The sequence below is a fragment of the Mus caroli genome, chromosome 8 (assembly GCF_900094665.2).
Source record: "Mus caroli chromosome 8, CAROLI_EIJ_v1.1, whole genome shotgun sequence".
Lineage (NCBI taxonomy): Eukaryota > Metazoa > Chordata > Mammalia > Rodentia > Muridae > Mus > Mus caroli.
This window is the reverse complement of record NC_034577.1, coordinates 93,854,318-93,874,774: the sequence shown is the minus strand read 5'-3', so window position 1 is coordinate 93,874,774 and position 20,457 is coordinate 93,854,318. Positions and strand designations below refer to the sequence as shown.

The window sequence follows — 20,457 nt, the reverse complement described above, 5'->3', positions numbered from 1 at the left end:
AAGGTATGCATATTTGATAATATTGAGGCACATACAACATAGTCAAAGCTGCCTANTCCATTTGCACAATGTACAATTGTTCCATATGCCAGAAAAGTAAGCAGACAGTCTTATTCATGGACGTCCACTAATGCCCTTTTTTAAAATATAGAGTGGTATAGAAATTTTATATTTCAGTTTTAGTATTTCACAGTCATGGGCTTGAATGAGATTTGGAGAAAATTACATTGCAACAGATCTTCTGAACATTGTTATACATTGTACATTTCTACAGAAAGTCACACTCACTGTGCCTTGACTGTGAATACAATACAAGATTAGGTAGAAAATGGATACAGTGTAATCACGAAACGAATGCAGCACTGCAGCATATAATAGCTACAGTAGAGGAAAGGAAGAGTCTAAGGGAGTCACCTAATACCAGAGGGCTGAGCACTGCAGGACACACACACACACACACACACACACACACACACACACACACACTTCCCTTTATCCCTTACCATACAATACTACTTAACCTATAACACCATAATGTATCTAGTTATGTTTTGTTTTCTCTTTTTTTTAATACCATGTTGAGAATTATAACTCTTCCTNTACTTAGCTTCAGAGCTAAAAGAGTGTATAGCATTATTTCTATTCATGAAAAAATAAATACTATAAACATAAATATAAATATGCACGTGTGGCACCATTCTTCATTTCTGAAAAATATAAATATAAAGGGAGTTGACTTTCTAAAAGCTTCCAGAGCATTCCATGCTTAACCTAGTACAAAGGATGAAGAGTAAGATGAGAGAGAAATATCTCTGCTCAAGAAAGATTCTTGAAAGATTTGTATTTGTCTCTAAAATAAATATGAAGTGATGAAACCTTTTTAAGCAGAGGGTAAATTTGCTCTTCTGTGGCTGCTCTCCTTGAGCAATTAGTTCAAGGAATCCTTGGCATTAGTTTGTGGGACACTGTGAAAAGGAAGCCTCAGGTGTTCCAGCATGTGGACTCTTGCATAGGACCATGTCACTGTTTTCCTTTCTCTCCTGTGGCGGGTGACCTCATCATCTTACTAGGACCCCAATATTGTTTTGTCATCCTGTCAGGAACACATTCTTCCTGCAAGCTGGCCATCTGGGATCCTCTTCCCATCCGTCCGCTTCACTTCTGTGTCTACCAATAGAAAGTTCAATTTTAAACCCTTTGAGAAATTTACTGGGATTCAATGAAATCTAAAGTCTTACAGCTGCCAAATAAAAAGGAAAATAAAAGTAGATGTCTTCTTCTTTCAGGCGTGTACCAGATGTCTGTATCAGAAGCAGCTGTCCCGGGGGAGGAAGTAGGAAGGGTGAAGGCTAAAGACCCAGACATTGGAGAAAATGGCTTAGTCACATACAATATCGTTGATGGAGACGGCATAGAACTGTTTGAAATCACAACAGACTATGAAACACAGGANGGTGTGGTGAAGCTGAAAAAGGTAGGTTAGAGAAATCAGACATGTCAGTCATAAGGTCTGTGTTGTCCAGGCAACCTAAGGAAGATAGTGGACTAATGGCTAAGAAATGTGTCTATGAAAAACAGAGGGAGGACTTTATCAATTTGTGACTAAGGCTTGACCTCTGAGGATATGAGAGAAGTCTTTTTCATATTGATGCTGCAGAAAGTGCTGTCCAAAGAGCAGATTATACCTTCCTGAAGTTTCTAGCTTGTTCTTCTGTATTTTGTCAAAATGATCTGGTGGGAGAAACAACAAATTCATAAACCTGAGTTTGAGAAAACCAACTTTGATTTCAATGAGGTCTGTCAGACTAAGTCAGGTAATACAGAATATATAGTGGTCTTATTTCAAACAGTGGTCTTATTTCAAACATTGATAGTTCACAGCACTGTGGGATGTTTTGTAAAATTTTAACTAGTCTCTGTTTTACTCTTTTTTCAAATCTGAACTTGAAGTAACAATAAAGATTCTACTTCCTTATTAATTTAAACTCTCTTTAGAAATGAAACATATCCCTGCATGAATTAATTATACAGAAGAGTAGATTGCTTCCTTTTGTTTAGTTTTAAATAAGTCAATCTCATATTTACTGTGTAATGACTGTGGAGCAGGAATAACCTACCACTCATTCATTTTTTTAACATGACAAAGTCATGAAATAAATAGATAGTTCCAATGATCAATAATTCCTCAACTTAATTTTGTCATTGAGACTCAGTCACAGTCACATAGATACATGTGGAATTCAAATATAGATGCTATTGGAAGTGATGTCTCTCTTAAGACATTTTGGAAGCAACTGAGCCAGAAAGTCAGATAATCCTCCCTTTGAAGTGAAGAAACAATTACAGTACATTCTAAAGCTCTTCCCTTCTGATTTACCACTTGAGAAATCAACACCTCTCCATCATCACAGAGTATGGAGCGTTAAATGTGAATTGGTTGAGGGGATTACCTTGGTTTTAATCATTCGTTTTCTACTTGGTTTTATAGTATGAATATTAAGCATCTTGGTTTGATAGAAAAGATCGGATTGTAACAATGAGAAAAAATTTAAAATGAAGAATCAATAATGGAGCGAGTACCTGGAGAGGAGAAGGTGACCCTGGGGAGGGTATTTTTCAGTAGGGGAGCATGTGTGGCTGATCTTTCACTGTAATGCAAAACATATTAGGGGTGTGTGAAACACTTAGAAGCCATAGAACAAAGAAAACGTAGGTGACCATACAGAGAAAAAAATAAATAACATCTCAGGTGGAAATTGAGGTAAAGATCAGATACTTGCAAAAGTCTCTACTGCTTACTATGTTTCATGACCAAAGATGTCTAATTATCAGCCACAGGAGGATGGAGAGCTGTTCTTTCTGGTGTCTCTTTTGGAAAGTAGCTCTGTGAATTGTGTGTAGCTGTCAACTTTCTTCATTAATTATATTACTATCCCTCCTGCATGACATTGACCCATGAACGTTGACAGCAGCGATTCCTGCCTCCCATCGTTTACTGCTCAAGTAATTGGATAGTTGGCTAGGCGAAGGTTGTAACCTGTTTCCAGTGTATTCAAGGCATAAACACATACGGTTCTAAAATCTGGAAACAGTTAAATCACCCTCGTGAAACTCATACATGGCAAATGAGCTCTCTGCATATGATTAATCTGTGCACTTTCCCCAATTCACTGTTTATTACAGGCAGCAGGGATAAGCTTTTACAAAGCAATGACATTTAAATTTAAAACAATGTAGGCTGTTATTTAATTTGGAAGGGAAGGTTTGTCTCAACTTGTACCACAAAGTTCCAAATGCCCAACAGGAAAATGAAATTAACGTGAAATTAGTAGACTGAAAATGTTGAGATGTCTTATGGAAGAAGGCATTACATACGATTTAATGATATAAAGGCACATTAAAAGATCCCGTAGGTATATTTTTGTATTTTAAAAATTTTCTTTAATATAACATTTTCATTTTCATCTTAATTCAGTTGTTTATTTTCTTCTGGGCTAATCAGTTGTAACCATTTGTCAAGCAGGCTTTGGTAAAAGCTGGGAATCTGTAAGGTAAGAGAGGGCATACCATAGGGAATCACAAGTTACTAGGAAAGTTTAGTAAAATGTCAGTTATGATGGGAACAGTTTCCTCAGCCTTGACTTTATTGATTCTTCAGGCTTGAATAATCTTGGTCATAGAGGAATATTCCAAAAACCATAAAACATTTTACAATTCTTGAACCTTCATCATGTATAGGTTCATATGCTTCTCCTCAATCCACTGTTATGATAATGATTAAAATATTGTTTTAATTTTTGCCAAATACCTCTGGGATGACTGGGAGCATAATCAGTTTCCAGTTGAAAATGCACTGATGGCAAAATCTGTGAGAGCACCTGCCTGGGCCCGGTGTGGCTTCTGAGAGGAATATAGCCTGAGTTAATCCTGACACCTAAACTCCTAGATTGACAAGGAGAAGAGAGTGCCCCAATTCTGGCTTGGGAAAGACTGGTTTTAGGGAGAACAGGGTATTATGAAGAGACGGCACGGAATTTGCTCCTTAGAAAAGAAACACATTGACAAACTGTTGTTGGGGGAAAAAATAAGGAGATTTCAAAAGCTGAAAAAGGGCACAAGAGTATGGAAGAAGATGTCAGGGACATTGAGGATTTGGGGAGTGATGTTTGGAAAAAAGGAGATAGATTTTAAGTAATATCTTAACCACCCATACTATCCATAGAACCTATACAGCCAATACAGTCAATAGGACTGAAGTAAAAGACCACATGGAAAAGTCATTCTTAGGTACCTGACAGACTTGATAGATTCCTTTTTAAAAATACTTTTCAAAAAAAATACTTTTCAAAATAATGTTTGTCGACTTCTGACCCAGGTTCAGAGATTCATGTCAAAGAAGAAAAGCCTGTGTTCTGAGTATTTAACGGTCTCTGTGCAGTTCTGTACAGAACAATTTAAAATACAGATTAACTCTAGGCGGCTTGACATCTGTCAGGAAGAAAACTCCAACCATCTGTCCATTATGGTATTGTATCATTGGCCAGGTAGAAATTCCATCCATTATCCACATAGCATGTAAGCTGTTCTTTGAAACCAAATAAACTTGTGAGGTACTCTGAGAACAGTAATAGATGACATTTGAAACATTCCTTGTTTTAATCAAATGTTGATTTTATTTTATTTTATTTTATCTGTGAATTTGTACACATAGATGTAGATATATATTTTGTATGCTTCCAGTCTTAGGGTGATGTGATTTGTAAACTTAATGTCGCTACATAAACACTTTACATGCTGTTATATAACACACATAATCATTTTTAATGACTACACTACAACCCATCCTATCGATGGACCACAATTTCCTTAATAAAATCTCACAGTTGGATTTTCTATTCTATATGTACATTTTCCCAGATTAGATATAACATTCTATTATAGCTAACAAATATTGTGCATTTTCAATGCTGTTTGTTTGCATTTTCTGTAGAATGAATCCCTAAGGGAGAATTTTCAGAGGTGAGGATTAGTAAGCTGTGGTGGGCATTAAGATTTTTATGGCTTATGCAGTGTGTCGCCTCATTTAGTTTTATTTCAACTATTCATAACATGGATATAAATGTCCACATGGGGGACTACCTCAAATCCTGTTTGGAAGGAGAAAGGGAATTTATTGTAAGTAAATGCTTAAATGTTACCGAAGCATTACCCCCGCTGCTCATTCAATAAAATGATTGATGCCTCTTACTACATGAGGCAGTCCTTCCTGGTTATAGGGAAGCAAAGATCAACAAGGCTCAGTGGATCCTTTGGAGATGCGCCACCATTAGCAATGAAAGGGAGCTATGAGACCACACACAGCTGGTTGGTGCAATTGAGCAGGGGTTCTCAAAACAACAAGGCTGGACTAACTTCCAGGGTACTTAATAGGGTCTCACCATTGTGGGGAAAGATATTCCAGACAACCCATTGCAAATACCTGGAGCTTATAGTGTAGAAAGATCTGGATAAAGCCAACTAGTTAGACTGCAGCATAACCGTGCTACTCAACATAAGCAGAGCTTTTTAGTGGGAACTATATCTAGTAGGATGCATCTGTGTCCTTAGGAGTCCATCGAGTTCAAAGGGTTTTGCACTAGCAATAGTAGGCTGATCTAATTACAATTTACCCTGGTCTCAGAATTATCAGGTTCCAATGTGTGATTCTGTTTAGACTTTACAGAGATTTCTGAGAAATTGCAAGAGCTTTGTATTGCTAATCTATAAATTCTTTTTTTTTTTTTTTGTTTCTCAGCAATACATCTAAGAACCTAGGAGCTGGTAGGTTCCACCTGGGAAGATAGAATAATGGAGAATTAGAGAATAGATTTGTTAGCAACAAAAACAAGTGGTCCTTGATTGTAGGGAGAGGAAGATGGGAGGTCAGAATCAAGGATGCTGAATGTGCTTAAGCTTTTTGAAATGATGACAATCTTGAGTCTGGAGCAGTACAGAACTAGGTCAGTTCTAAGCCTGTGATTGTATATCTATTCAAAATAAGTATTTGCTAGGTAAATGACAGCTGCGCAGGAAGTACCTTAAAAGATCAAGCTTATTCCAAATATTTGTTAGGTCTGCATCATTGGAATATTGCTTTGGAAGTTGATTCTTAGGCCTTGGGCTTAATACAGTTTTGCTTGTCACCCTTTCCTAACTCTCTGTATTGTTTATTCAGAAATAAGGAGGACTTTCAATCAACAGTCCTATGATTGTGTCTATTCAAATGCAGGCTCTGAGTTGTTTTTCTTGTATAAAAATATGTTCTGCTTATACTTGTTATTCTATAAATGGACCATTTTGTCATATATGTGCTTTGACCAAAGGAAAGGTCATATCTACTGTCAATTATTTAACACTAAGAGAAGAAAACCTCATAATGAATGCACACAGATCAGAACTATGGCATTCCATTTCAGCTAGAAAGCTGTAAACATCTATTAAAAGGAGGACAGGGAGGCACAAAAATATATTAAAATATTAGAATTATTCTGAAATGTCTAAGATTCAAAGATTTGGAAAAGGTAAAATTATGCCAATAAGTATGTAGGACTGGAGAGATTTCTCAGTGGTTACAGCACTTGATGTATAAACAGTATACACGAAGACAGGCTTCCAGATGCCTGAACCTATAAAAATATAGGTTGGTGGAGCGATATTCCTGCAATTTACTACTATGAATGTAGAGACATGGAACCCTTGGAGGGGCAGGCTGGGTAGCTAGACTGCTAGTAGAGTATTCATGAGCCCTGAGTTCAATTGAGAGGTCCTACGTTCATGCCCACGTATAAGGTGAGGAAAGATTGAGAAAGATTCTCCTTGTCAGCCTGAAAGACATGTGCACACCTATACAAATAGAAAAAGGGAGAAAGTCTTTCAGTATTATTTAAGAGCTCCACCTGCCCAAACCTGTCTATAAACTCTAATACATAATCCTATGAATGTGCTGGTAAGATCATTGTCTTTGGAAAACACAATCTAGTCAAAACTAAACAAAAGAAATGAAGCCGTCAGTACGACGAAGCGAGAACATTGTGTGTGTATGAAACAGGCAGTATGGAGCAGTTAAGTTATTATTAGATTTGTGGCACTTCACAGAGTAGGCACCAAATGGATGCCTACTCTATCTCAATGGCTATAGAGAATGTGGTTGGGTTTATGTGGAGTGGTACTTCTGTGCTTGCAATGTTCCTATTTACCTCACACTTCAACAACTTTTTGTTCTAGTTTCTTGACCATGTGGCTTACATTATTAGATATTGAATAGGCATAAATTTTCTCTCTTTGAGAAACTTTGCTTCATTCTGTGTACCAATCATGTTTTTATCTCCCATTCTTCTTCTTCAAGGAACTAGTTGCCAATCTTCTTTTCATTCTTACAGCCTGTAGATTTTGAAACCAAAAGAGCATATAGCTTGAAGATAGAGGCCGCCAATGTTCACATTGATCCGAAGTTCATCAGCAATGGACCTTTCAAGGACACTGTGACCGTCAAGATTTCAGTAGAAGATGCTGATGAGCCTCCCATGTTCTTGGCCCCAAGTTATATCCATGAAGTTCAAGAAAATGCAGCTGCTGGCACTGTGGTTGGGAGAGTACATGCCAAAGACCCAGATGCTGCCAACAGCCCAATAAGGTACACATGCATGGGAACCTTTAGAGACAGGAAGTTTAGGATGAGTCTTACAGGAACCCATGTCTTTTCATTTCAAAATATGCCCAGGTCCAATAGATTTCAAGCAAACTTAAGACTTACAAGATAAGAGACCATTTCATTTTTGCCGCTAACATTTTGCTTAGTCTTCAAGCTCCCTTATTCTCTACAAAAACAGATTCCTCATGTATATTGGTTGCTATAGCCAATAACCAGGTCTACCTGCTTTATGGAACTGAGATGCAGTATAAATAATTATTATGAAATAAGGATAGTAATTATTATGTATTCAATATCTCCTTGAGCCCCCATGACTTTAGTACTTGCGTTAGACATATGATCCGATGTATCTTCTCCACTTTGTTCTTATATGAACTTTAGTCTCTTAAATTGATTAAAAACAATTTGGGATGCAGCAAGACAACATGAACAGAAGGGCATAGTTGTGATCTGCTGGGAGTCCTAGGGAAGCTCTGTCTAACCCCTGCTGTGCATTTTGCAAAGGTAAAGGTGCTGTTATTAAGAAGCAGAATTCTCCTTCTCCTTCCTTATTTCAAATTTCAAAGTTGTGTGAAGTCCAGTTCTATGAATTAGATTGCCTTTTGTCCTCTACATGGCCACTTCGTTCTTCCCTTTTTCCATGTGAATCCTCAGAATCTCTCTGCATGCAGGCTCTCAGACATCATACTGATATTAACCTTTTAGCCAAAATGACTGCTACAAATGCACATTCAAATGTCACATGATTGAAAAACAGCAATACTCAGGAGTGAATTATCTCTCATTAATTCACCTTTCAATATAACCTAGCATTGTATTTCAAGATCTTGTCCAATCCCCCAACCCATCTAAGTCATTCTCTGAGGCAAAGGTATGAACTCATTATTCCTACCCTTTACATAATCTGTCTTCAGACTGAGATCTCTGCTTTCCAACTGATGGTGTAGTGCTTATTATGCTAATCTCAAGTAAGGTTGGTGCCTGCCTCATCTAATATTCATCCTTCAAGCCAAATCTAGACACGAGATTCTCTTATCCTTCCCTTTCTCTCTCCTCCGTATAAATTCTTACCACCTTTCCTTCATTGCCTATTTTCTTCTAACAATCTCCATGTCCTGAAGTGTTATATACATCCTTTCAAAGCATATAGGTATTTAGTTTCGCTCAAGTGAGCTAATGCCCCATGTGGTCTGTGTGCTCCCAATTAGTATCATTTGTAGAATCAATCACATTGCAGATTGCATCTGAAATTCATTTTGATTGCCAAATTATATTTTACTGTATGACTATCCAGTGTGTTGTTTATCTCTGTGTCATTTACATGGATATTCATGTCATTTTAACTGTTGGATTTCACAGATATAGTTTTTGTTCACACCATTCCACACATCTTTGCATACACATATTGTCTCTCTCTTGGCTGTGTAATTAGAGTTAAAATTGCTTAATCATGTAGCAACCCTGTGTTTAAATTTCTGAGCAGCTGCCAATTCCCTCCACTCTGGCTCTGCTAGTTTCCAATGGTGGCAGCCGCGTGGCTTATATCTTCTTGATTCTAGGCACCTTAACAATTTCAAAAACATATGTCATGTTTGTTTCACTGACAGATAGTAATAGGATGTGTCTGTATATATAGATCCATGTAGTAGCGTTCCATGTCTTTCTAGAGAATAAACAGCTGTTTAAATCCCTTTCTCATTATGCAATTGTATTAACCATCTTTTTATTATTGAATTATAAAAGTTCATTATGTATTCTGGCTGCCATAGGGACTTATTTGATTTGCAAATATTTTCTCTCATTCTGTGAGCTGCCTCTAAATTTTCCTGTTTCTTTAGAGGCAAAATGTTTTATTATTATTATTATTATTATTATTATTATTATTATTATTATTAAGTCCACCCTTTCCCTCCTTGGTTGCTTCTCCTTTACTTGGCTGATTTAAAAACTATGGCCTATTCTAGATAAACTCAAAAATACTTATATCTCTATTTTCTTTGAAGAAATTTTATAGTTTTAGATTTTTATTTAGATCTTTGATTTATTTCAAATTGGTATCTGTGTGTGGTATGAGAGGGAACCTCAGCACATTACCGATGTGCTGCCGATGGATGTCCACATTCTGGACTCTCAATTGGAGTCTCTTTACATGTGTGCCTACCCATATGTCAGTGTCACACAGTTTGGGTTATTGTAACACTAGAAGAAGTTTTGAAGTGAGCAACTGGGATTCTTTCACTGTGTTTAAATTGTGTTTTGTAAGAAAGTAATAGTAACATTATTTTGCATTGTCTATGATCCCTTCATGCTACAAAAAAGCAGAGTTGAATGCTTTTGACAGGGACCCTGAGTCTTGTACAGTCTTATATGTTGGTTAGTTATCCATTGCCATTGGATGTTTGCTCACCTGTGTTCTAAGTAATGAGTGAATTCTCCTACTGACTGTGGTGCCTACCCATGGTGGACATCTGTTTACTGAATGAATAATGTAATGACCATGGTTTGCTTTAGTAACTCAGATTCTTAGGTATGGAATTGATGACATATCCTTCTGAGACTTATACAACAAGTCTGTATTAAGCACATACCAGAAAACCCCAATATACCTGAATAACCCACAAAAAAATCCAATGAGAGATTTACACAATAAAAATATACAAACAGCCAACAACTGTGTAAAACACACTGGCAGAAATAGCTCAGTAAGTCCTAATCTTAAAAGCATAAGGACCTGTGTTTGATTGCCAGCACCCACCTTTGTGGTTAAGCCATACATTGGCTAGTTAGATAGCTGACAGAGTGAGAGTAGTTCTTGTGCCATTACAAAGGCCAACATTCAAACTCCAGAATCCACACAAAATGTTATGCATGGCTGTGTGCATCTGAAAACCAAGCAGAGGTGGGGTAAAACCAGGTGGAACTCTGGGGTTTGCTGGCTTCCAGCTTAGCTCCAGGTCCAGGTTCAGTGAGAGATTCTACTTCAAATGAATAAGGTGAAGAGAAACAAAACAGGACAGCTAATATTCTTCTTTGGCTTCTACACTCCATATACAGGAATATATTCTACACACATAAAAAACATTTAGAAACACACAAGGTAGAATAAAGCAAGCAAAACAATACATATATACACATAAATATACATGTATATGTACACACACACACATACACACACTTGAACGTGGCAAAGTATGTTTCTAACTCTAGCATTGGGGAGCCAGAGGTGGGGGAAAAATTCCTAGAACTCACTGCCAAGCCTGCCTAGCCTGCTTGCCAAACTCCATGAAAGGGAGAAATCTTGTCTCCAAAAACAAGATTGGCAGTCTTTAAGAAAGGGTACCCAAAGCTGTCCTCTGGCCTCCACATGCAGGTGCACACATGTCAACCTGCACACTCATGAACCTACACACATGTACATGTACATTCTTAAGATGGTTAGTTCCTATTGAAAACAACCAAGCAAATATCAATGAACACTGCAATTTAAATTTCCCTTTGCCACAGCTAACATGACCAGTCTCAGCCTGAAAACAAAAGTCAAAGAGAAAAAAAGCAAGCAAGGAAAGGGAAAAAGAGAAATACTCACTTACTGTTGATAAGAATGTAGATTTGTATACCCATTACATCAAATAGTACTGGAGACTCAAGACTCAACAGTACCATATGGTCTAGCACTATTACTAGTGTGCATCCATCTAAATGAAATAAAATGTGTAAGTTGAAGGACATCTGTATCTCCATGTTTATTGCAGGGCTGTTCACAGTAGCCAAGATTCAGACACAACCTAAATAAAAGCCCATCCACAGATAGTAGATAAGAAAATGGGATGAACCCACATCACATAGAACTGTTCAGCAATAATAGTCATGGAATTCTATCATTTTCAGTTTTAGGAATGAAGATGAACCAGGAGGACATTTCTTTCAGCGAAGCAAGCCAGGGCAAAACACCAACCGACCAAATAAAGCAGAAAAAACAAATAGTACATGACCCCAAGCAAAGGGAGAATGTGAAATCTCAGACAAATTTTGTGTTGGTTAGTGATTAGAGACACTGGGGAGAGTAGGAGGGCTGGGGACATGAGACGAGTTGGCTCAATAGATTTGACATTTGGTGAGAAAGAAGAAACTCTAGTATATTGGTGCACAGTAATGTGACCATGACTAACATTAATAATCTGAATATTTTGCCATGTATCTTAAACATGGTTTGAATGTTCCAAATTAAATAAATGATAAGCTTAAGATGATTAAGTGTTAATGACTTTTATTTGAAATTAGCATGATGTAAACTTTTGCCGAAGCACTATCAAAACCATACATATCTGTAGTTCTTACACAGGAATAAAAATAATTAATTATCTCTCATGCTTAGTACATGAAATTTTAGTACATGAAAAAAAGTACTAAAAATAAGGGGCTGGAATTATAAATTAATTTGTAACAGACTGTGGAGTATACACAATTTGTTAAACAAAATGGGGATGCATGGTGTAGCTCAGTGGGTGGAACTTATGCCTAGCATACTTAACGTCCTGGGTTTGATCCCCATCAGAGCATTTATGGAGTATAGAGGTGTGTACCTGTAATCTCAAAACTATAGGGGTGGCAGCTGAAGGATCAGATGTCCAAGGTCATTCCTTGGCTACCCATTAAAATTGAGCCCATTCTGGGCTACATTCCAATTAGTTTTTAAATGGCTAGATAGAAGATTTATGCATTGTATTTTAGAGTATTATCCTTATTGATGAGAGATGTCATTTTTGAATATTTTTTTAGAATCGAAACAATACATTTAAGGCAGCTTTTCTGAATCCTCATAGATCACTTTCAGACTGTTTCAGTACCAGTTGATGGGGATACTAAGCTTAGAGGGAAAATATGTCTAGGTTAAGTTTAAGCTCATGTGACCAGTGTTGGAGACTAGATTTTAATACAGATTGATTTTAGCTTCAGTCAGCTCTCTTAGCTATAGGCCATTGTTAACAAAAACCTATTTTACCCTTTACATAGTGACAAGAGCCTTGCTGTGCCTTTGAACTACTTCAGGATATTCATAGTTATGAGTTAATATAATTTATGTCTGTCCTAGATGTGTTGATTTTTTTTTTCCGAGATAGGGTTTCTCTGTGTAGCTCTGGCTGTCCTGGAACTCACTCTGTAGACCAGGCTGGCCTGCCTCTGCTTCCCAAGTTTTGGGATTAAAGGCATAAACCACCACCAAGAGGATGATTTTTAAGAAGAACATCAACATAAGGACACATGGAGCAACTACTTATTTCCCCTGCACTTCATTTTCTCTATGGATCCACATCTGCTATCCATTTATTTGGGTCCTCTTTTCAGTCCTGGCTGTCCTGGGCATGCAGGCAATTTCCAAGTCTATAATTATCCACAGATTCTCAATAACTAAATAGAGCCAAGCCTCTGTCCTACCCACTTGGGTTCCTGTTTTTAGAGATATCAGACATATTACATGTGGACTTCTCTCCACTGAAGGTTCTGGTTATTCTCTCTGTCTTTAGAGATATTTGTGAAATTGGACATGAAATTAATACTTTATATTATCACTTAAACACTTAAAATTGTGTGTGTGTGTGCGCGCATGTGTAATGTATGTAAGTGAATGTGTGAGATTATGTGTATGTGTTCTTTCATAATGGTGTGTATACATGTCTTCACATGTTCATCTACAGGCCAGAGATCAATACTGGGTGTCCTCTTCTGATGCTTTCCTCCTTACTTTCTTTGTGAGTTGGGAGTTTTGCACTGAGCCTATGGCTCACTGATTGCTTAGACTGGTTGGATAGCAAGGACCAAGGGTCTGTTTGTGTTTGTTACCCCAGGGCTGGTGTTGTATGATGTACCTCCATGATGGGTTTTGCTGTGGTGATGAGCATCTGATTTCAGTCCTCTTGTATATGAAAAAGGTACTTTAACGACTATGCCACCTCCAATCATTTCACCAAAACTCGGAGCCTCTTGCAAATTTGTAGATGTCTTTTCCAAGATTTTATAGGATTTGACACACTTTTGGTTAGCATTTTATTTTGTTACTGAAACAATCTCTGTCCTTAGTTTCCTTGGCATTCACTTGTTCCTGCTTCCTACCTGGTGCCTTGTTTAGTCCTTGATCACTTTTCCAGCACAAGAGGTTTCTCTAAGGCTCAATATTTTGATTTCAAACTCTGTCTAAGTCTACTCACCTATAGGATTTTTCTCTCATTCTATGATTGAATTGAGTTGGTACTTGATACTCTCTCCTCTGGAATGACTTTTCTCCTGATTCTAATTCTGCATTTATGATAGTATATGTGGTTCATTTTTATCCGTATTTGTTTCTTCTTCACAGGCTTCATCATTCTTTATAATGATATTTGTGGGCAGGGATAGGCATACAGCTATCTATGCTATCTATCTATCTGAGATAAAGAACTTGGCAAGCAAGCACCAACACTGAGTTCAGGTTTCAGTGCTATAGAAAAACAAAAGAGCGATCTCTGATCTCATATTTACTTTGTCTTATTTTTTGCTTATTTTTCATACACAATGTCTCCCCTCTGTCCACTCATCCCTGCACCCCTGCCCACACCTACCCTTTCTCCCAGATCCACTACTCTTCCATACCCCTTTTAAAAAAATAGGTCTCCCAAGGAAATCAACAGACATGGTATAACACGATGCAATAACTAGGCACAAACCTTTATATCAAGCCTGGACAAGGCAATCCATTAGAGGAAATGTATCTCAAGAATAAGCAAAAGATTCAGGGACACACCCACTACACACTGCCACTGTGAGGAATCTGCCTGATGTTTGATGTAGGTCTCTGCATCTCTACCCATCTGACATCTCACTGATGATAAAGATCCGGCTAGGGCTAGACACTGATATATGATTATAGTAAAATATTATTAAGGATTATTTAGTTAATTAGTTAATAAATTAATTGATTTGCCAGTTGTTTTTTCTTCTATTGTAGGTCTTTGGCTCACCTGGCTTTCTTATTCAAAAAAATTATTTTATATATTTATATGCCAAATATTGTCCCCCTTCTTTGTCCCCCCTCCATGAACCCCCTTCCTATAACTTCCCATTTGCCTCTAAGAAGGTGCTTCCTGACTCAGCCATCCACTCCCACCTCATCCCCTTAGCATACCCCTTCTCTGGGGGCATCATGCCTCCACAGGACCAAGAACCCATAAAAAAATGCTGGGTATAGTGGACCAGGCTTATAGTTCTTATCTTCTGGGTATTCTGACTATGAGCCTTGCTTACTTGGAAAGAACTCTAAGGTAGTGACAGACCCTTGCCCCCAAAACATGGTATACAGTTCTTGAATATCAATAGCCGAGGTTTTCTTTCGCCTCTAGTTCACACATATATACAAGTATCCACATTAACACACATGCATTGGAAGCACAAGTGTATAGCCATTGTCAGCACCACTACCATAACCAGCACCAGCACCATCACACTCAATCCCTAACTGCATCCCTGCCTAGCACAGGGTTGAGTCCTTGTTTTCTTAACATTGCAACCTATGCCTAGTTGAATTTTACCCTCAATTTTTTTCTTTTGGTAAATTAACTTAATTTTGTGTTTCCTCATAGCTCCCTCTCAGACACTCAGGCAAGAATGTTTCCAAAACTCTGCTAAACATCCCAGATATGTAAACCTTGATTGACTCCTACTGTTAACTCTATTCAACACATAGGTTTCAATTACTCTGGCATTTCAGTTGATATTTCTTTAAAAACTACATCTAACTCTTACATTTCCTCTGTTCTCTTTTTCTCAGAGGAAAAGATGAGCAGAATGATTACCTGAGTAATCATTCATTTCTTCTGATTTCACTCCTTTGCTTATAGGTCTTCCATGTTTTCTCATTGGCTATGGCATGGAGGTTACCTCCGGCACCCAAGAGCTTTCCTATTTTCTCCCCAATATAACAGCAGCAGGAGCAACAGCAAAAAATAACTGCTCCCTTGGGTTGCATTGCTTAATGTCAGTGAGGCATGAGGATGTCTCATTTTCTTCTTGCATGCATATAAAGTTAGGTAACTTGTTGTGCTAGTTTAAACATAAATATGCTGAAATTCAGCATTTTCAGTGACTTTTTAAAAAAAATTATATAATTCTGACTATGTGCAAGGCAAAATGACTGGCTTTAAGATTTTCCAAGATCCAGATCCAGGGATCTGTAGAGTAATATCTTGCCCTAGCATCTTCCTCATTGCCCATGTGTCTTCGTGTTACTTAAATAGAAAGCTGCCTTATGGCAGGAAGCACATCTTCTGTAGTATATAGAGATATCTGCTGCAGACTCAGCTACAGAGGTTCTCCTGGCTTTGAGGAAATGCCATACCAACTTGAAGTTCATCCCTGGGAAAAGAGGAACCGTATTTCTCTTAAGGAGTTTTAGTTCAAAGTGTACCATGAATGACTTCATGTTTTGAATACTTAAAATACTGCCAGCTGAGTGACTGTCTTTCCTGGAAAGGATGTGACTGATCTGAGATAAGAGGAACATTGGTGCCACGGCAAGCAGACATATACCATTTGTAAATCTCATCGTGCATACATTTAGGAGAGAGTAAGATCTTTGATATTCAGAATCCTTACTTCCTCTGCTTTCTTTTATTTTTAAGCATCACTAGTGCCTTAAAATAGGCACATTCTATACATTTTAGGAAAACATAGCCAAAACATCTAACCTTGGGAAACTATCCTCTTTTGAAGTCCAGCATGCTATTTGTATAAGTGTGATTTATCTTTGTTCTTCACTTTGGTGTTGGTGATAAAATTAATTGGTAGGATCTTTCAAGCTTACCAGACCCATTAAATTTAAGATGCTAGAATGTCCCAAGTCTGGCTATGTTGTTGGGCTTCACCTCAAAGTCTCTTTCCTCATCTTCCACTTGACCATATGTACACTTCCATAATATTGTGAAAACAATTCTGTCTTGTTCTGAAAAAGACAAACTTCCAAGCAAGTAAGATTTGATACGACCTTTGTACTTCATTGTGAAGCACAACACACTCAGTAAGGTATGGAGAGGATAACCTATAAATAACTGGCTGGACCTTGTTTTGCATCTTGGAATTCAGGATGAAATTACCTATATAATTATCTATAGCTAAATAAACTAAAGCAAAAACCAAATCAAACCAAACAAAAGCCATGTAAAATATAACTAGCACTATTCTTTTAGTGTAGAGAGTCATGATGTTTAGAGCTATAAATGATCTCTAATGATGAATTTAGATAAACTTGAACCTATTTAATATTTCATATCCAAATCTTGGCAAAGGTTTGATACATTTGTGACTTTCTGAGTAGCTTGGGTGTGAGGCAAACTCACTTCCCAAATGCAATTTCATAAATATTCAGATGGTGGGTGATTATAGTAAATATGGAGAAATATGCAACACATTATTATACTTCTCAATCAAATATGCAAAGCAGTGTTTTCATTCATTGTATTGCATAAAGAAGGCCAACATACCAAAATGATTTCTATAAAAGATTCATGTGTAAAGTTTGAAAAGTAAATTTGATTAAAAAGAAAACTTAACTCATGAGATCAGTTGAAAAAGAAGTTGCTTTAAATATAACATAGGGAAAATATTCAAATATTAAGCTGCTCTGAATGTTTTGGTTTAATTGCCTCATTTGCATTCTGCTTAGGTATTCAATTGATCGTCATACTGACCTCGACAGGTTTTTCACGATTAATCCAGAAGATGGTTTTATTAAAACTACAAAACCTCTAGATAGGGAAGAAACTGCCTGGCTCAACATCTCTGTCTTCGCAGCAGAAATTCGTAAGTATTCTCCTTAGGGCTTTGATTTGACTTCACTAAATATTAATTCTTCTATCTCTTGTCTATAAAATGAAATTGCTGAGAATTGCGATTGTTATGTTTTAGAATTTTTCCTCCTTTTAATGAAAATAGATTTTTTTCTTCAATAATATATCCTCATTTCATTTTCTCCCTCCATCTACTCCTCGCAGTTCCATTGGGATCCACTCCTGTTTTGTCTCTCATTAGAAAATGAATAGGCTTCTAAGAGATAAAAATATAATATAATATAATATAATATAATATAATATAATATAATATAATATAATATAGTATAATATAATATATGTAGTAATGTAAAACAAAACTAACACATCTGAATTGGACAAAATAAACCAACAGAAATAGAGCTCATGAGAAGCCACAAGAATCACATGCATACTCATTCACACACTCAGAAATCCCCCCAAAACACTAATCTTAAAGCCATGTATATGTAGAGGAGCTAGTGCAGGCCCTGTGCATGCTGCCTGTCTTTGTGAATCCCTATGAATCTTGATCATGTTAATTTAGAGGGCCTTAGTTAGTTAGTTAGTTAGTTTGCTTGCTTATTTGTTTGCTTGGTGTGTGTGTGTGTGTGTTTGTTTGTTTGTGATCCACTCCTCTAGCTCTTAAACTGCTCCTGCCTCTTCTCTTGCAGGGTTCCCTGAACCCTGATTTGATGCAGACATCCCTTGCAGGGATGAGTGTTCCAGGGTCTCTCAATCTATGTATAATAGCTGGCTTTGGACCTCTGTATCTGTTCTCATCTGCTGCAGGAGGGAGTGTCTCTGATGATGGTTGAGCAAGGCTCTGATCTATGAGTATAGCGGAATGACATTAGGAGTCATTTTGTTGTTATATGTTATATATTTATTTTTAGAACAGTAATTTTTGGTTTTATGGTAAGTTCCTGGGCTTTCCCCCTTTTTGTTCTTTAAATTTTAATTTTATTTATGTATCTAGAACAATAATTAGTCAAGTAGAAATCTTTTTCATTTTGTTTTGAAGCTTTGCATACATACTCAGAAGGATGGCACATTAGCTAGGATTCACTGGAGTATCAAAATTTACAGATTTAATCTCTCATTATACATATGAATGGATCTAGAGAATGATTTACAGGCTGTGGTCCAGCTAATCCAACAATAACTGTTTATGAATGGAAGGTTTAATAATCCAGTAGTTGTATGGTCCATGAGGCTGCATGTCTCAACTGGTCTCCATTATACACTAAAATCATGAAGAAGTAGGTTCTATGCCAGTAAAGGAATGGACTTGCTAGTGATGGTGATAGCAAGCATGCAAAGAGAAAGAACTTTGCTTCCATCTTCCATATCCTTTATTTAGGTCACCAGCAGAAGGTATGGTCTACATTAAAGGTAGATCTTCTTACCTCAAAACATCTGGATGAAAGATTATCTTTCCATTTTAAAGATCCAGATTAAAAGTTTGTTTTACTCATTTCTAATGATCTAATTAAGAAAAAAAATCCCCCACAGCTGTACCCAGTTATTTGGGTTTTAGTTAATTCCAGATGTAGTCAACTTGAAAAACCAAGGATAGCTATCAGAGATGCTTTACAGCCTCCAGCAACTTACAACATATGGCCACCATGTTAAACCTCAAACAACAGCCTTGTAAGCAAGACTTGTGGCGTTTTGAATAGTGATTAACTGATAACTCTTAAACATGATCATATGTCAATCTCTCTCGAACCATCTCATGGCTCTCCTATTATACCAAAGGTTCTTGGACTCATCGTGAGAGTTTCTTATTCAAAAGATCTATACTAGAGTCTAATAATTTAGATGTGCTACAAATGAACAGGTGGTTTAATGATGCTCCCAAGAGTCAACTTTAAGGATCATGATAATAAATTTCCTACTAGCAGGACCAGGTTCATTAGCAAACTTTGTAATTATTCTCAGCCAAAGTAGGAAACTGGTTTAATATCTTCTGGTTTCTGAGTGGCATTTATTCCCTCAATCCTTCCACCCAATTTCACACACTTCTGATCTGAGATAGCTTTTGGGTCAACAATTCATATGTTAGGTGTTTGTTTGTTTTGCTTTTTGCTTTTGTTCTGTTTCGGTTTGTTGTGGTGGTGGTTGTTTTGTTTTGATTTTTGATTTTGTTTATGTTTTTCTTAATCAAGCTCTGTAAGAAGTACCCAGGAGAATAACTTAAAAAGAACCGGGATTTAGTTGTATCCACAAATTACAAGTCTCAACCCATGGTCAAACTTGCTCTATCCTTGTGGGCCTGTAAGGAAGCCAAGCATCTTGGTAGGCAACGTGCTACAAATCAAAGATGTTCATATCCTGGAAGACAGAAAGCACAGTGGCTTCCTTTCTCTAACTTGGCTCTACTTCCTACTTTTCATTATTTTCCAAACAATACCACAGTATTATGAAGCTTTCAATAGGTCCTTATTTATACTAGAGGCCCCTGGATCTAATCACTTTCCAAAGCCCACAAACTAGAAACCAACCCCTAAAGATTTAAGTGTGCCTGGACATTTCCTAGTCAAGCCATAATGATGCCTTTCTCAGACCTCCCATATAGGGGATTGAAGCTTATTCACTCTGAGAATCAGCATGGACTATTACATATTCTTACTTTTGTTATTTGTTTACTGTCTGAATTCACTTTTTACAGACAACAGACATCAGGAAACCAAAGTCCCAGTGGCCATCAGGGTCCTGGATGTCAATGACAATGCTCCTAAGTTTGCTGCCCCTTATGAAGGTTTTATCTGTGAGAGCGATCACCCCAAGGCACTCTCCAACCAGGTAAAGCTGGCTTCTCCTATCCTAACCATAAGCAATGAATTTAAAATAGAGCTTGTTTATTTTAATATTCAAGTCATGTTACCTCCTTCTGTCCATGAAATTTCATGTGTTAGTCCTGTTTTTATG

At 37.2% G+C, this 20,457-nt stretch overlaps 1 protein-coding gene across 1 annotated transcript in view; it reads left to right on the top strand.

The window, feature by feature from the left end:
• Cdh11 (cadherin 11) overlaps positions 1–20,457 on the top strand; it is a 158,722-nt gene that overhangs the window by 121,910 nt on the left and 16,355 nt on the right. Inside the window, 4 exon segments of the mRNA XM_029480445.1 lie at positions 1,287–1,474; positions 7,419–7,672; positions 17,382–17,518; positions 20,198–20,331. Coding sequence (XP_029336305.1) covers positions 1,287–1,474; positions 7,419–7,672; positions 17,382–17,518; positions 20,198–20,331 — 713 coding nt within the window.